Here is a 14,995-nt window from a genome sequence, read left to right as displayed (position 1 = left end):
CTAATTTTGTCGGTATCTTGAATGTCAACTGAAAATTAATATAATTAGAATCTTTCGTTTTTAAGAATGATAATATAAGCTTCGTATATGTGTACTTCAACTAGCTACTGAAAAGAAAAAAAACCCAAAATAAATAGGCAGCTAATTCCAGCTAACTCAAATAGAAAATATACAACCAACTTATTCATAAATGTATATCTGTTCCCTCCAAAAATAAAGCCAGATTTCCAACGAATAGTGTATATCTGTATTCTTAGAAAGATAAAGTGAGTTGTGACTTGGCCTTGAATTGGTATGTCTGCATAACGCAGTATATCATCTTTCATTAATAAAGAGTTATTCTGGAGTTTTAGAATTATTTGAAGGAATTGAGGATGGGAAATATCAGTTTAGTTACTTCATTTCAGTCATTTGATGGGTGGTATTCGTCGCGGTTTCACAAGAGATTTAGGCTTGAAGTGTTGACATCAAAACAACCTAAAAAGAATCATTTCTACTATAATTTATCATAATTTGTACTTTAGTAAATACTTAAGAGAACACCTCAATTAAAAAGAAACTGATTTATTATATTAAAACTTCATTTTATATGAGCTTTCATGAAAAGCTCTTGATACATTCAAGAAAAGCATAAAATGCTGACTTTCTCTACAAATTATAAACATGTATAGTAAGCACAAACTAATTTTTCTTTATTTAATTGGCAAAGATTCATGTAGGTAATTTAATTTTCCTGAACTAAAGTCAGTAACACATTGTCCATCTCCATGTAAAATCCATTTAGTTGTTAATAGTCCTTCAACTCCAACTGGTCCACGAGCATGAATTCTCCCTGTGTTTATTCCAACTTCAGCACCTGTTTTTTTAAAAATTAAGACAATAATATTTACATTTTGATTTTAATACATATGAATCACATTGTAAAACAATCATTCAACAAATAAAGTAATATAACACTTGCTTATTATGATCATGAACCGATCTAAGTTAGACCACCATAGAAAACCTAGAAGCACTGAACAGCCGATCCATCTTAGTATTGAACTTCTCACCTGTGCTCATCAAAGACCTGCATATGCATACAGGAATCAAAACTACCACTAGTCCAGCACGCGAACGCTTGAGCTCTTGACCACTAAATTGGCATTCAACGGCATTTATATCTACATTCAATCAGCACACAACACTGCGTGACCATTCTCTATTGCCTTCAGTGGGTAGCTGACTCACACTCAACTCGATTGAACTGCACAGGTCATGACGACATCTCACTAAAACACTGAGAGTTTTCTCTCGAAGCTAGTGGGTAGTGAGTACATGATACTTTCGAGTGTGACAATTAACACTTACTGTTCAATAATAAACGCACAAACCAGATACTATACTAACAGCAGTGAGTATTCGAACATGAACACTAAGACAGTTTAGGCATCTGGCATACAAGATCGTGGATGTCCGCTGTTGACGATTCCCAATTCTAAGACGAAATGTTCATCTAGTTATTCTACATTTTCAATGGTGGTGTGACATAGACCAGTTCTTGTCTTCAGTGAAGAACAATAATCTTCACAATATCATACTGAAAAGAAGTTTATTCAGCTTGAATTTCAAGATCTCTGGTTGTTGTTTTCACTTTGCTTCGATATCGCTGAATTCGTGTGACACTGATTCCTACGTTTCAATTATAGTGTTTGGACTTAGTTCGTTTCAATGTAACATTCATCGTCTTCTTTGTCCAATGTACTGTTTTTTTCGCAGTTGGAACAATGTATTTTGTAGATGATTCGGTTTTTCTTTTTTTGCCATTTCGTCTTTTGGTTTGCATAAGATTAATTGAAGTGATTTTGTTGGTTTGTGTGTTACACTTATTTCAAATGGCTTCAATAATCTCCTTGTAATTTTTGATGTCTTTTATATTTGATAGGGTGATCCATTTGTTGGTTTGGGTTCTTGATTTCGTTTCTGTTGATGCGTTTGGTTGATGTCTTTTGATGAAGTTGATTGTGTGGCCGTACCAATCATGTGGACAACTGAAGACACACATCCAATTGGGAAAATGTGAGATTTTTGATAAAGGGAATACTATTTAAAGGCGCTAGAGAATTTTTAGAAGCTTGACACTGAGGTTAATCAGCAATCAAAAAACACATTTAAATCAATCTGATACGTCAACCAATCAGAAAAAAATTATGGACAAATGTAGGACCAATAATCAAAATAAAGAAGTAGACAATGACAGGTTAAAGGCCAGTCAAGATCGAGGTCTACAGGACAAGTCGTGATTCATACGTTGGGACATCCGATCACTTCATTTCTACCTGAGGTTTGTGCTGATGATGTTGTTCAGAAGAACAATGAAAGATTCATGACTAAACCATCCAACTCGGAAAACGAAACTCAAACTAGAACCACGTTATAATCGATACTCCTCTTGATCTAACCAAAATGGACAGTAAAATATATACATATAATGCAGTAAACATATACACTTACCTAACCCAAATCGGTAACCATCAGCGAACCTTGTACTTACATTGTGAAAAACGCATGAACTGTCTGTTTTCTCAAGAAATATTTCGGCTGTAGCTTCTATATATTCAGTGAGAAAAAAAGTAAGCATTATATAGTTAGGAAATTAATTTAGTAATTATCTGACAGATGATTCAGTTTAGTGGATATATTAGAGCATGCTAAATATTTTCAGTGTGGTTCATTTTGGTTAAGATTAATGCGGAAGAAATGGTATTCTAAAAATTATTGTTTTGAAGTAGATTTTAAGATCCATTATCACGAAATTCATATGAAGGTTTAAATTTCTAGGTACTTATATATGAAAATCATTCAACAATTAGTGAATTTTTATTTGATTGATAATACAAATGGTTTGCACAAAACACTAATTAGTTCGGCACAGTGATAAATTACATGATTAGATAAACCCTCTCCAGCTAATCGACATACTTTATATTCTGTTGTTTTTAGTTCCAGATTTAAAAGAAACAATGCACCAAGTTGGTACCAGTCACCAGTGATATAAGAACGTTGATGATTATAGTTTTGTGAACTGTGTTGTTTATTTCATTATTTCTTTCAGTAGTGTAAGGGATGATTGTTGTCGATTACTTTCAGTATTCAATGTCTTCTTACTGAGTCGTTACCTGGTTTTGTTTTTCATTGAACAGATTGATCTACGTATGCAATTACTCAAACATGTTAAATGAAAATGTATTTTGAGTCAATATGTGAAAGGTCAAACATTAATAATAAAAGCATTGATATGTTAAGATAACCTTTCATACATATATAATGAAACAATGCTAACAATACAATTCCATTATGAATAAATGTTTTGCAGACTTTTAGCCATGAGTTCCCACTCACTAACTACGTCATTTTCATGTAGGAAATTCGACTCATGTAGAATTGTGGCCTGGTCTACTTATATCCACATAAATAGTATGTGGTGATGGTCAGACATAGAATGTATTTTGGCAGAAAACCGATAAGGAAAGAAATGAAATGAAGCGCAATTGGTAAGAAAGTGCATAAACAATGAAATTAGAGAAGATGGATTGATATTTACAGAAGAAACAGTGAAGATTGAGAAAATTAGGTGCTATTTTGCAAATTAACTGTTTACTAAATGGTTATCAGATTTTAGTGAGATAGTCTGTAATTTGTGCTTAAATAAATCCGATTTTCCCCAGTCGTGTTTTGTTCACTACAGAATAACCATGGTTTACGATTTTAGGTGTATTTAATTACTTGAGCGAGAAATAGTGGAACTTATGAATTAGGTTACTAAAATAGCATGAGTGTAATTTACAACCAGACATTAAGTCAATGAAAAATACGGCTGCACCAATAATATAGATTATTTCTAAACCTGTAGAGTGATAAACATGTATTTCATTTAGTTAAAGAGTTATCAGTGATGTGCACCATCAAATGCATATTTAGTCCAATGTAATTGTAGTCAATCTCTACAGTATTATCATTCACAAATTAGTTTAAAATCAAATAGTCTTCATTTTGCTTAATCCCATTCACCTGAAAATATAAGTCTTCACCATTGAAAACTAACAGGTTAAAGTCTTTCACCACCTCAATTAGGTCAACTCCAAATAATACGGTAGTCCATAAAAAATTTCGGGCTCTTGACAGAACAAATCTTTTATTTCTTTAAAAGATTGTACCGTTATTATCAGTTTGTGACAAGCACTTGGTGTTCACGAAGTGAAAATATTTAAACTTAATCTATTGATTAAAAGTAATTGATACATTTTTTTCTTCTATGGGCATATTTCCCTAACTTGTTAGATACTGTCTTGAAAGAATAATATGCTATCTGTCTTTATCAAACCTACACAAAGTTTGTATAGACAATGACATCCACCATGTGAAATGACTATAGTCAGTATTTTATATTAAGTATTTTTATATAAATTAAGTGTGGTCAGAGTTTTAACGTAGCGGACAAAGGTGATTTTCAGAGATTATTGTTCTATCATTTGTCTTAGACAGAGTTGGCTTAATTTGTTTGGTTCAAAGATTATAAATAATTGTAATGATTTTAATTTTATTCAGGTCATCATCTAATATCTTATCGTTTTATAGGCTTTAGTAGACCTTTCTCAGAATTATTCAAACAACTCAATCGATATAAGTGTTACAATCTCATTCTCATCAGAAGATCATTATTACTTCCTATATTCAGTAGATTTCTTTCAAAATGAATCGTATAACTATATATACGAGGCAAGGTCGTGGATGCGCACTGCTGAGGAGTCCCACAATAGGACGAAACAGCCATCCAGTGCTTCCAGGTTTTACTTGATGGTCCAGCTTCAATTGACTCAAGCTTTCAACTATGAAGAGAAGTATTCACTCATTATGTTGATCAGTTGGATTGTATTAGTATTAAAGACTGCATACTATGATCAATGTATGTAAATTTCTGAGATTTGTTACAATTTGGTCGTTAATCAAATCACTTCGAGCTGTCATCTTTGACTGTAACACTGGGTGAGATAGAATAACATCTCACGACGAAAACCAGCTTCTTCAGGGTTCTATATGAGCTTATCTAATGAGTACCAAGTAAAATGAACCCTAGACCTAGAAACTTCAAAATACTTTTCCTTTCAATCGTTTAAAAATCCCAATCATAATATTTGAACGAAGAATATTCTTTTCGATAGATTCTCTTCAGGTTCTACAATTATATATCCAAATTAATAATCCGAAAAATGGCCAGGTTAAAGGCAAAGTACATCGTTTAATGCATGTAAATTTAGGAATGTCAAATCAAATAGAATAAAATTGTTAATGTTGATATGACTCATATAGAATGTTAACTTGAATCTGTATATATGTAAAGTGAAAATTTAAGATCTGTGATCAGAATATAAATATGGGTCGGATAGGGTGAGAGAGATATGATAGTGCAATTACAATTCGATCAAGTGGAAGACTAAATGTGTGAAAAATTAGTGAGACGTAATAAGGAGGGATCAATGCGATGTGAATGAATCATGTTTAGGGGGGATTAATAATGATATTTAACCAATAATAATAATAATAATAATAATAATAATAATATACAAAGATTTGTGAATAAAGATAAGAGAGACAATTACATTTGACTACGAAAGGTCGTAAGTACATAGTCAAATTAGGTCATACAATAGCTAAGATGATTGTTCATTAATTGGCCTTGTGGTTGGCCAAGGGAGAAGTAGGGGTTGGAGATATTTCTTCTGTACACATAGCTCTGGTTTGTTCATTCTGATGTCTACTGCCTCCGCCGTTTGAAGGACTTTAAGCCTGACAAGCTTAGGCAAAAAATTACTGACCCTATAAATAATTGAAAAAGATTGGTTTATATTGGCACTATGACCAGTTTGTACTAAATGGGCCAAAATCGAGCTGTTTACATTCCTCATCAGACCTTTGCTTAGCCACGCTGGGAGGTGTTCACGAGCACGAAAATGTAAATTCCTAGAACTTCGACCAATATAACTTGCTCCATAGGAGCAGTCGAACTGATAAATACAAAATGAAGTGGTCATTCTAGGAACTTCATCTTTAAGCCTCGGTGTCACCATTGGACGCGTAGAAAACACCAAACGTAGTTCACCTGCGTTGAAAGATTTTTGGATAGATCTGCGTAATCTCTGAGCAAGTATTTCGCTAGCGGCATCCCCCCTGAATTGTAGGCGCATGAACAAGGACTTTTTCTTGACCGTTTGGAATTCGCCTATTTTCACTTTCAAGATCATATATTTAATTATAAATTTTCTGGGATACCCGTTCTCCCTTAGAGCATTATGCAATGTGTTTAGCTCATTGTCAACTACATCAGCCGAACATATAGTGCGTATTCGATAGCTAAGGGTTTTGATTAGGTTTCGTTTGTACTGTAGAGGTACAAAGCTAAGGAAGTGTGTATACTGTCCAGTCCACGTACTTTTTCTGTTCATGTTTCTTCTTAACGATCCATCTGATCTCTTAGTTAAGAGGACGTCCAAAAAGGCTAATCGGCCATCACTCTCTCTCACATTAACAATTTTATTCTATTTGATTTGACATTCCTAAATTTACATGCATTAAACGATGTACTTTGCCTTTAACCTGGCCATTTTTCGGATTATTAATTTGGATATATAATTGTAGAACCTGAAGAGAATTTATCGAAAAGAATATTCTTCGTTCAAATATTAGACTTTTCCTTTCACTCAATATATAAACTAACCTCGAGTAGTATACTATCAATCGATGACTGTTTCTTCGGAAACCACGGACATGGTTGTAGATAGTGTTCTATAAATCCTATAGGTTATATTAGGTCGATGAATTTTGTTCGTTCAATTAGGCTCAAGTGTCACTCATATAACAGATTGTCAATCAGTCATACTATAAAATAAGCCCCTGCATTGTAGATTTTATTCATAATACTAAAGTATTACCGTATTAAACTGTCAGTAAAGATTGAATATTCTATGAATTATTTATCACTAAAACCCAGATAATTATTGTTTTTGGTCACTTCTACGTTATGATATTATTATATTTAATGAAAACCCTGTCTCTAGTCAATAAGCTTGAAAGGAAACCTATGGTAATACTGTCATTTCTTCATATCATCAATCTGACAAGTTGAAACAAACTCGATTAAATATTTATCTTATACGTGTAGTCGTTTGCTAAACAATGCAGAATTCTAAATTTTCTCTTTGATGACAAATACTATGTGTGATTTTGAGAAAACTTAGTTCTTTGAGGCATTTGGATTCACATCATTCACTGTTATAAACAATCATGTAACTAACTAGGTGGTAATTTCTAATCAAAATAAACCTAGGGTACAGTTGTATGTACAAATTAATTACAATTCTATAGTCATTCCAAATGTTTGGATCCTAACGTTTTCAACCTGTGGAAGCATAGCGATCAGGAATCTATTTAACACGATAAATTGACTCAACTTATGTGCTCAAGGAAGATCTAAACACACTAAACACTACACGAGATGAATTTTAATGTTTTTTTTTCTGGTTAGTTCAAATATCTTATTGAACTCCTTAACTGATGCATTGCAAAAAAAGAAGAGCTCGAAAGATCAAATAAGTTACATAAGAACTAGAAAAAATAGCTGAACCGTTCAAAAATTAATGTTTATAAGCCTAAGTTTGTCTCCCTGATTTTAGGCTATCACAGAAATATACAGAATTTTACCATCTGGGCTACTTTTCGAGACAGATTATTTTCATAAACAGGATATCACTCAATTCAGATTATTAAAGACGTTTACAAGTATTGTCATTATCGATGAAAAATATCAGTAAAGTACCACGAAGTTAAATGGTTCGACCATTTTTAAATGTTGAAAATGTTTATTTTCGATATATACTGATGTTTTGGATAGATTATTTTAATTCATACAATTTCACAGGGTAAGAAATGAAATTTTTTATCTTACTGTCTTCTGTTACAATCGATTCAGTATGTGCGCTTCCATACGATCCAATATACTCGATAGCTTCATCTACGCTTTCTACTAATTCTACAGTACATTCTAGATCACCATATTCGTAAGATAGATTCTTTGCTGGTTTCATTTCATCTGTTAAATTTTGACCTAAACGTATCATACCTGGTCCAGCATGCAGTTTCACCTGAGAAAAAGAACAAATTAAATAATAAGCATACTGAAAAAAATGACAGTTTAAGCTATCAAACACTAAGCTGATAATTGGTCAACATGTCACAAGATTTATTCAATAAAATGTATTGGCGCTATCATCACACGGAATGTTGATGAGCTTCAGTATGTGATGAAAAAGCTAACTTGTACTCCCTGATTCTCAGTGATTATCTAGTTGCTCCTTGTGTATGATCAAGGTCAACATAATACTTTAGAATGTTTATTGATTTAGCTTTGGACTGTCATTAGTTAGTCACAGATTTAACCTTATTCGATACTTACTTTATGATCTCGTAAATGATTACATAACCTCTCCAGTAAGCCTGATTCAGCATGTGATTTATGCACGAGTAAAGTTTCCATTGCATTGCAAGCTGATGGATAATCACACTTTGAGTCAATAACTGAAAAAAACATAAGAGAGAACACAATTAAAGTTACAGTGAATATTCATATTGTTCATACCTGCTTTAAATTTTATGCTTTTAAAACAAGGTCCTGCATTCGAATCCCATGTACGGAATCTTAGATGCGCATTTCTCAGGAGTTCCATATTAGGACGAGACGGTCGTCTAGTGCTTCCAGGTTATCAATGATGGTCTAACATTGATTTATTCATGATGTCAATCAAAAACTCAACAATCTCCACAACCTCATATTGATCATAAAGCCTAGTTGATGATTGATGAATTTAATTGTTGAATGACACGTGTTGCTGGTTAAAATAATAAAATTTACCGGCTTGATCACTGTAATTTATACAACTGATAATTACTCATTTCATTTCTGACTGTGCATATCAATCTTGTACTCAGATAGATTAAGTTGAGCTAACAAAGTAGTTTGAATCAGTTAAACAATGTCATTAGACCAAAGTTAAACATGTTGAAATAAATCATATTTTGTTGGTTTGGAGACAAAACTTCACCATGCCGTTGAGCCAATGGTAAGTATGGAAAGTGACTCGATGTGATGGCGGATGTATCAATTAGGGTTATATTTCAATTTTTAGAGTAAGTTTTGACAGTTATTGTTAGAGTTTTTATCAAGAACTGATACCTCTTGAAATGCAAGGATCCTAAACTACAGATTTTTGTTCGAAGTCTTAGCAAAATAAGTTATACATTCATATTATTTCCTGATTGGTCAAGCAGGTTAGGATCTCAAGGTCTTTCAGTGATATAGTACAGGTTTATCATTTTAGTTTAACATTTTCGAACTAAATAAAATCATAACCTCTGGTTTCAGCTTGATAGTTTATAAAGCTATGTTTCCACTACTGATAGATAGTAAAAACTCAGTCGTCTGAGTACATATTACACTAATATAACGATCGATCCTAGACTACTTTCTAAAGAATTTACAGCTAGAACTTCAAGAGGAGTAAGTTGACAAACATTTAACACTGGTTTTAGGGTAAATTAGGAAATGCGGAAGCAGTTAAAAAATCAAGATAAAGAGTAAATAAAGGTTTGGAAAAATTTGTCATTAATTTGTAACTAGTTAAAAGCTAATGATACATTATTCTGCTGAAGTACTTTTTAAAGTAAATAACTTTTTTCTTTTAGTCTATGTTCCGTATTTAGTACACAGTCCAGATCATGTAACAAAGAAATCCTAAATTAAAATCATACTTTAGATAATCCAAAACCTTGTCATTTACCCCTTATTGAACTGGAATTACATTTAGAGGTGAGATTCCATGAAAACTTACAGCACTTGACAACGTAAATGATGAAGCTTCAGTACCTCATAAATTCGTTTATTTTTAAGCTAGTTTAACAATATTTAATCAAAGGAAACGTCGAATCTACACATTGTGGGGTAAAATAGTTTCGCACTCAACCCTTCACATGATAATCCCCTTACAAAAAAACCTGGCTCAACTCTGAAAATTTAAATCATTGAATTTTCATTAAATGTTTTAATAAGTTGTACTAAGTCCGCTTGATGTCTTGAGTTTAATTGTTTGGGTGATCATACTGACACGTTCTGACACATCGTTTCAAACTTGCATAACACAGATGTCAATTACTGCAACGTTCTCCAGATCGTATCAGTAAAATTGAACCTTAAAAGAACATATTTAGTCAGGCTTATGGTTAAAACTAAAAGTTAATGATGACTTTGTACAACTTAACAGCGGATAAAAAAAACAGGATTTCGTAAAAAGTGATAATACGGCTTAGGTACTGGAAGATGAGCTTGTAGTAAGCCCATTGAACTATTTTATTATTTGTCTACACGCTGTAATTTGAACATTTAACTCACTCTGTAAAATTATGCGCAAGTCTTGATATCTGAGTATATCATCAGCTATAGACTCAATGGAAAAAGTATTATTTGGTGTTCTACACTAAAAAACATACATATTGTTAAACCTTCTACTTGCTTAAGGCTGATATGGGATACTTTAACAACCGTAAATCGAAATGTAACACCAAACAGGAGAAATATTTACTGAAGTAAGCGTCCAAATGTTCAGAAAAACAGGTGGATATATAACTTTTTGGTATAGGCTACATCACCAAAATCCAGCCAATCCCCAAGCAGGAAATTTATATAGTTGTTCAAGCACATCATTTTACACTGATATTTTAAAACGTTCTATCGTCCTGAGATCGAATGGATGCCTCGTCTTGCTTCCTGGTAACCACCCCAATACATATGTATACGAAAATTTTCTGTTCTTGAAATGTTAAAATAATTTACAATTGTTAGTTAAATACGCAAAACAGAATCAATCATCTACAGTGTTACTCAGCCATTTACATTTTCACATATTTATATTATTGAACTATTGTATTGGTGTTAACACTTTCCAGTAATTTCAACATTATATGATTTACTTTTATTCTTTTAACAAGAACAAAAGGTTTACTTACCTATTTTTAAAGCTTTTTCAGGATCAGCTGCTGAATCAACATAAACGTGACAGACACCAGATCCATGCCCCATGACAGGTACACCAGTACCGGCTTTGTTTGCTGCATTACGAATACTTTCAATCATTTTTGAACTACCTCTTGGAATGACTAAATCAACAAAAGATTGTTTATCTATACCCTGTAAAACATAATCCACATCTTTACGTCCTTCAAGTAGACCAACAGCTCCAGATGGTAGATCGACCATTTCCAAAGCTTCACCAACAAGTCTATGAAGTACTCGAACTGTATGTAAGGCTTCAGATCCGGGTTTGGCTAAGAGACCATTGGCTGTAGCGATTGAAAGTGCAGCAACCTTAATTAAAGTTATTTAGTTGACTTGTAAAAATATGAAGCAGTTTCACATAGAAGTTTTACTATAATTCGGATAAGTGTTAACAGTGGAAGAAATGAAGACTATTTGTCCTGTTAGGAGCTTGTCAATTGGAATTACCTGCTTACCAGTGTTGATGTTCATACTGGAACTAACTTAGTATTGCTTTATTGTTGCACATTAATCAATAAAGTCTGACCTGAATTCAGTAGTGAATATCAATAATGGGATAATACAAACCTTTATAAATAAGTTTGAGTTACAGTTTTAATTTATGAGTAACCACTCAAACTAACTTAATAAAACTATTCTCGTATCATTTCTATCCTACAGTTTATCATCAGTTGTGGCCTGAAAACTGAGAAGTTTACTGATGAACGAAACCTAGATTAAGAGAATTCCTAGAATCTGCTTTAAATCATACAACATGAAAAAATACTTTGTACCAATCAATCGAGAAACTTGGTTTGAGAAACGCATTGCAACTTGATCAGTAGAACTTATTCAACTTTAAATTCTTGGTAATATAGCTAAATCAATGCTCAGCGTAATAAATTGTACTAGTAAACCAACTAAATTATCTTGACGGTATTATTAGTAAGTAATTCTATAGGTATTTTTGTTGTAAAAAAATGAATCAGAAGGAGTTTTGTGGGGATTTCAGTATCGTCATAGTTGAAATCATGAATCAATTGAAGCTAGACCACCATCGAAAACCTGACAGAAACTTTTCGTACTAGATCGTCCCATTGTGGGACTCCTCAGCAGTGAGCATCCATGATCTCGCATCTCGGGATTCAAACCCAGGACCTACCAGTCTCGAATCAGAGCACTTAACCGATAGGCCACTGAGCCGTCATCCAACGGTGTTAATGTCTAACCTCAACCAATCCACGAAATTTATATATATATATATATATATATATATATATATATATATATATATAATCACAAGTTCATATTTTCTGGTCTAGCTTTAATTGACTCATGATTTCAGCTATGGTAATAAAATGAATATTAAGAAAACAGAAACTTTTAGAACTACAGAGAATTATTATTTAGGTTTTAATAGTTTAACTATTGAATAACCGGTTAACTATATTTCTATGTTCCCTTAAATGTAAGCTTTCATTAGACCCATTATTTATTAATAAAGGTCTTACTATTACGAAAATATTGCGAATTAATTATACACATTTTGTTTCATTTCATATCACATAGGGCTTAATTGCGTACAAAATATAATCCCTTAATTGGGTTGCTTCGTAGTCTAAACATTCATGTATATAATCTATGAATGTTTGAAATATACGGTAGATAAAAGCTAGCTTGCTGGTAAATTCTGTCAACGGCAATAGAACACATGCGTTTTGAACCAATAGCAGTTAAAATTAACTAAGCCATAGATCATGGTCGGTTGAAGTTTATCATTAGATGAAAAGAAAGAACATAAGTCTACAGACATGAACATTAGTTTGAGATAGAGAATTAAAAACCTTCTGGTGCATCTCTCTAGTGATTTCAATTATAACTTAGTCATAACAATATTTACTAACAATATTTACATCAATGGGAAGATCCGAACAAACGATACTAAGTAAATTTCAACCTCATCCCATTGCACAAGCAAGTGGATATGAGGACTCAGTGGCCGAGTGGATAACGCGATGGTGTTTGAAGCGAAATGTACTGGGTTCGAGTCCCAGAGTGAACATCAACTCTGAGATGCAGGTACATCCAGCTGACGAGTCCAAAATAGGACGAAACGTGCGTCCTGGATTCCACTGCTAGCCACTATCCATCTTTGCTTACCATGCTTGTGAATTTAGGCTATATCGAGGCAATACGCACAGTATGCACATATGCCAATTAGAGATTGACCAGTTGCAGTCCTAACACATCGATGGGAAGATCCAAACAAACAATACTAAGTAAACTTCAATATTTTGTTTCGATCAAATGACACTAGATCACAATCAAACATTTAACATAATATGCATGTTAATTGATAATAATGTTACTATTACACGCTTAAATTGAATGATAATCATGTAATCATAACGCGCATAGTTTCTTAAGCTGATCAAAATACTTAGTTATTAGTGTCATTTGGTGTCAAATGGTTGACTTGACATTTAAAAAAATACATATATCAATGAACAATTTGAAAATTTCTGACAAAAAACCTTACTTATATGACATGTATACAGTTCAGTAATTTTGATATGTATATCAATATTAGATGAGATAGATATACTGAACAAAGGCAATCTTTTAGGTTTCATTTATTCTGGTCTATTAATCAGCTAAATTGTGTACATCATTATTGGATCAAATTTAATCAGTTATTCATCTCTCTATGTTTTTTTTTGCATAAATGCGAAGGTATCAGATAATTCAGAGAAAATTCAAACTAAGCTGGTATTCAAGTTTTCGAGTCAAAACGACTGTAATGTGAGTAGAATCAATTGCAGGTTGTTACTTTGAATCTTGAATTACTCAACAAAGTCGACACAATACATTTATTATAATTTTCTTTAAAATTTCCACTCTTAATTTATTAAACCAATACTACTATCAATATATTTATGAGATTGTCATCAAATGAAATAACCTTTATTTATTCCAGGCCTATGTTTAAAAAATTGTTTAAAGGTGAATGATTCTATTAAGGTAACTATTTGCAAGTTATCAGAATGAGGATTTATGGAGATTGTAGTAATTTTGATAGTTGAATTCATGAGTCGATGTAAGATGGATCACTATTGAAAACTTGGAAGCATTGGACGGCCGTTTCGTTCCAGTACGGCACTCCTCAACAGTGCGTATACACGACCCCGCACACAGAACTCGAACCCAAAACATTCGACCTCATGTGCGAACGCTTAACCTACAGACCATTTAGCTGGCATCCAACAGTATTAATGCCTAACTTCAGTCGATCTATGATCTTGCTCAACCTTTTATCTATTGTTTGAGGTGAATAACTGTCTCCACACGACACGGATAGAACTCCATTGGTCACGGCTTTTCACTACAACTCCACGATTGATTGAAGTCAGACATTAACACTGTTGGATAGCAGCTCAGCGGTCCAGAGACTATGTGTTCTCATGTGAGACCAAAGGTTCTGGTTTTGAGTCCTTTGTGCGAGATCGTGGATGCGTACTGTTGAGAAGTCCCATACTGGGACGGAATGGCCGTCCAATGCTTCCAAGTTTCAACTATTTGTAACTTGATGGAAGATGCTTTAGAAATATCCTGACCTCATGCGCTAATGCCCACTCTATTATTATTATCATTGTCATTCAGAGAAAAAAATGAAAAAAATTTTGGAATATAAATTCTTTCCAGTTAAGTATATTTTTTAAAAGTATATACTATAGAATTAAACATTTTTCAATTACTGTTCCGTGGTCTTCGCTTTCTTCTCTCTAATTATAGATCATCCTCCAACAACAACAACAAAACCCTGATTTTTAACTCTTGCTTCATATTATCTTATTCATTGCGACAAATGTCCTTTCA

General features: G+C 33.0%; 1 protein-coding gene and 1 non-coding gene across 2 annotated transcripts in view; one reads left to right on the top strand and one right to left on the bottom strand.

Moving 5' to 3' along the window:
- Positions 1–550: 550 nt before the first annotated feature.
- The window catches only part of Smp_145020 (putative delta 1-pyrroline-5-carboxylate synthetase), a gene marked incomplete at its 5' end in the record, with an annotated part of 32,078 nt that continues 17,633 nt past the window's right edge, over positions 551–14,995 (bottom strand). Inside the window, 5 exons of the mRNA XM_018797228.1 lie at positions 551–856; positions 2,494–2,589; positions 7,982–8,177; positions 8,489–8,610; positions 11,092–11,449. Of these exons, the coding sequence (XP_018652291.1) occupies positions 693–856; positions 2,494–2,589; positions 7,982–8,177; positions 8,489–8,610; positions 11,092–11,449 (936 nt within the window). The 3' untranslated portion in view covers positions 551–692. The remainder of the gene's footprint in view (positions 857–2,493; positions 2,590–7,981; positions 8,178–8,488; positions 8,611–11,091; positions 11,450–14,995) is intronic.
- On the top strand, positions 13,112–13,178 carry Smp_tRNA_00386_Gln_TTG.1.1. Its single transcript has one exon. It is a non-coding gene (tRNA).

The sequence above is a fragment of the Schistosoma mansoni genome, chromosome 4 (genome assembly GCF_000237925.1).
Source record: "Schistosoma mansoni strain Puerto Rico chromosome 4, complete genome".
In the NCBI taxonomy this organism is placed as follows: Eukaryota; Metazoa; Platyhelminthes; class Trematoda; order Strigeidida; family Schistosomatidae; genus Schistosoma; species Schistosoma mansoni.
The sequence above is the reverse complement of the archived record's forward strand: the minus strand, read 5'-3'. Positions and strand labels throughout refer to the sequence as shown.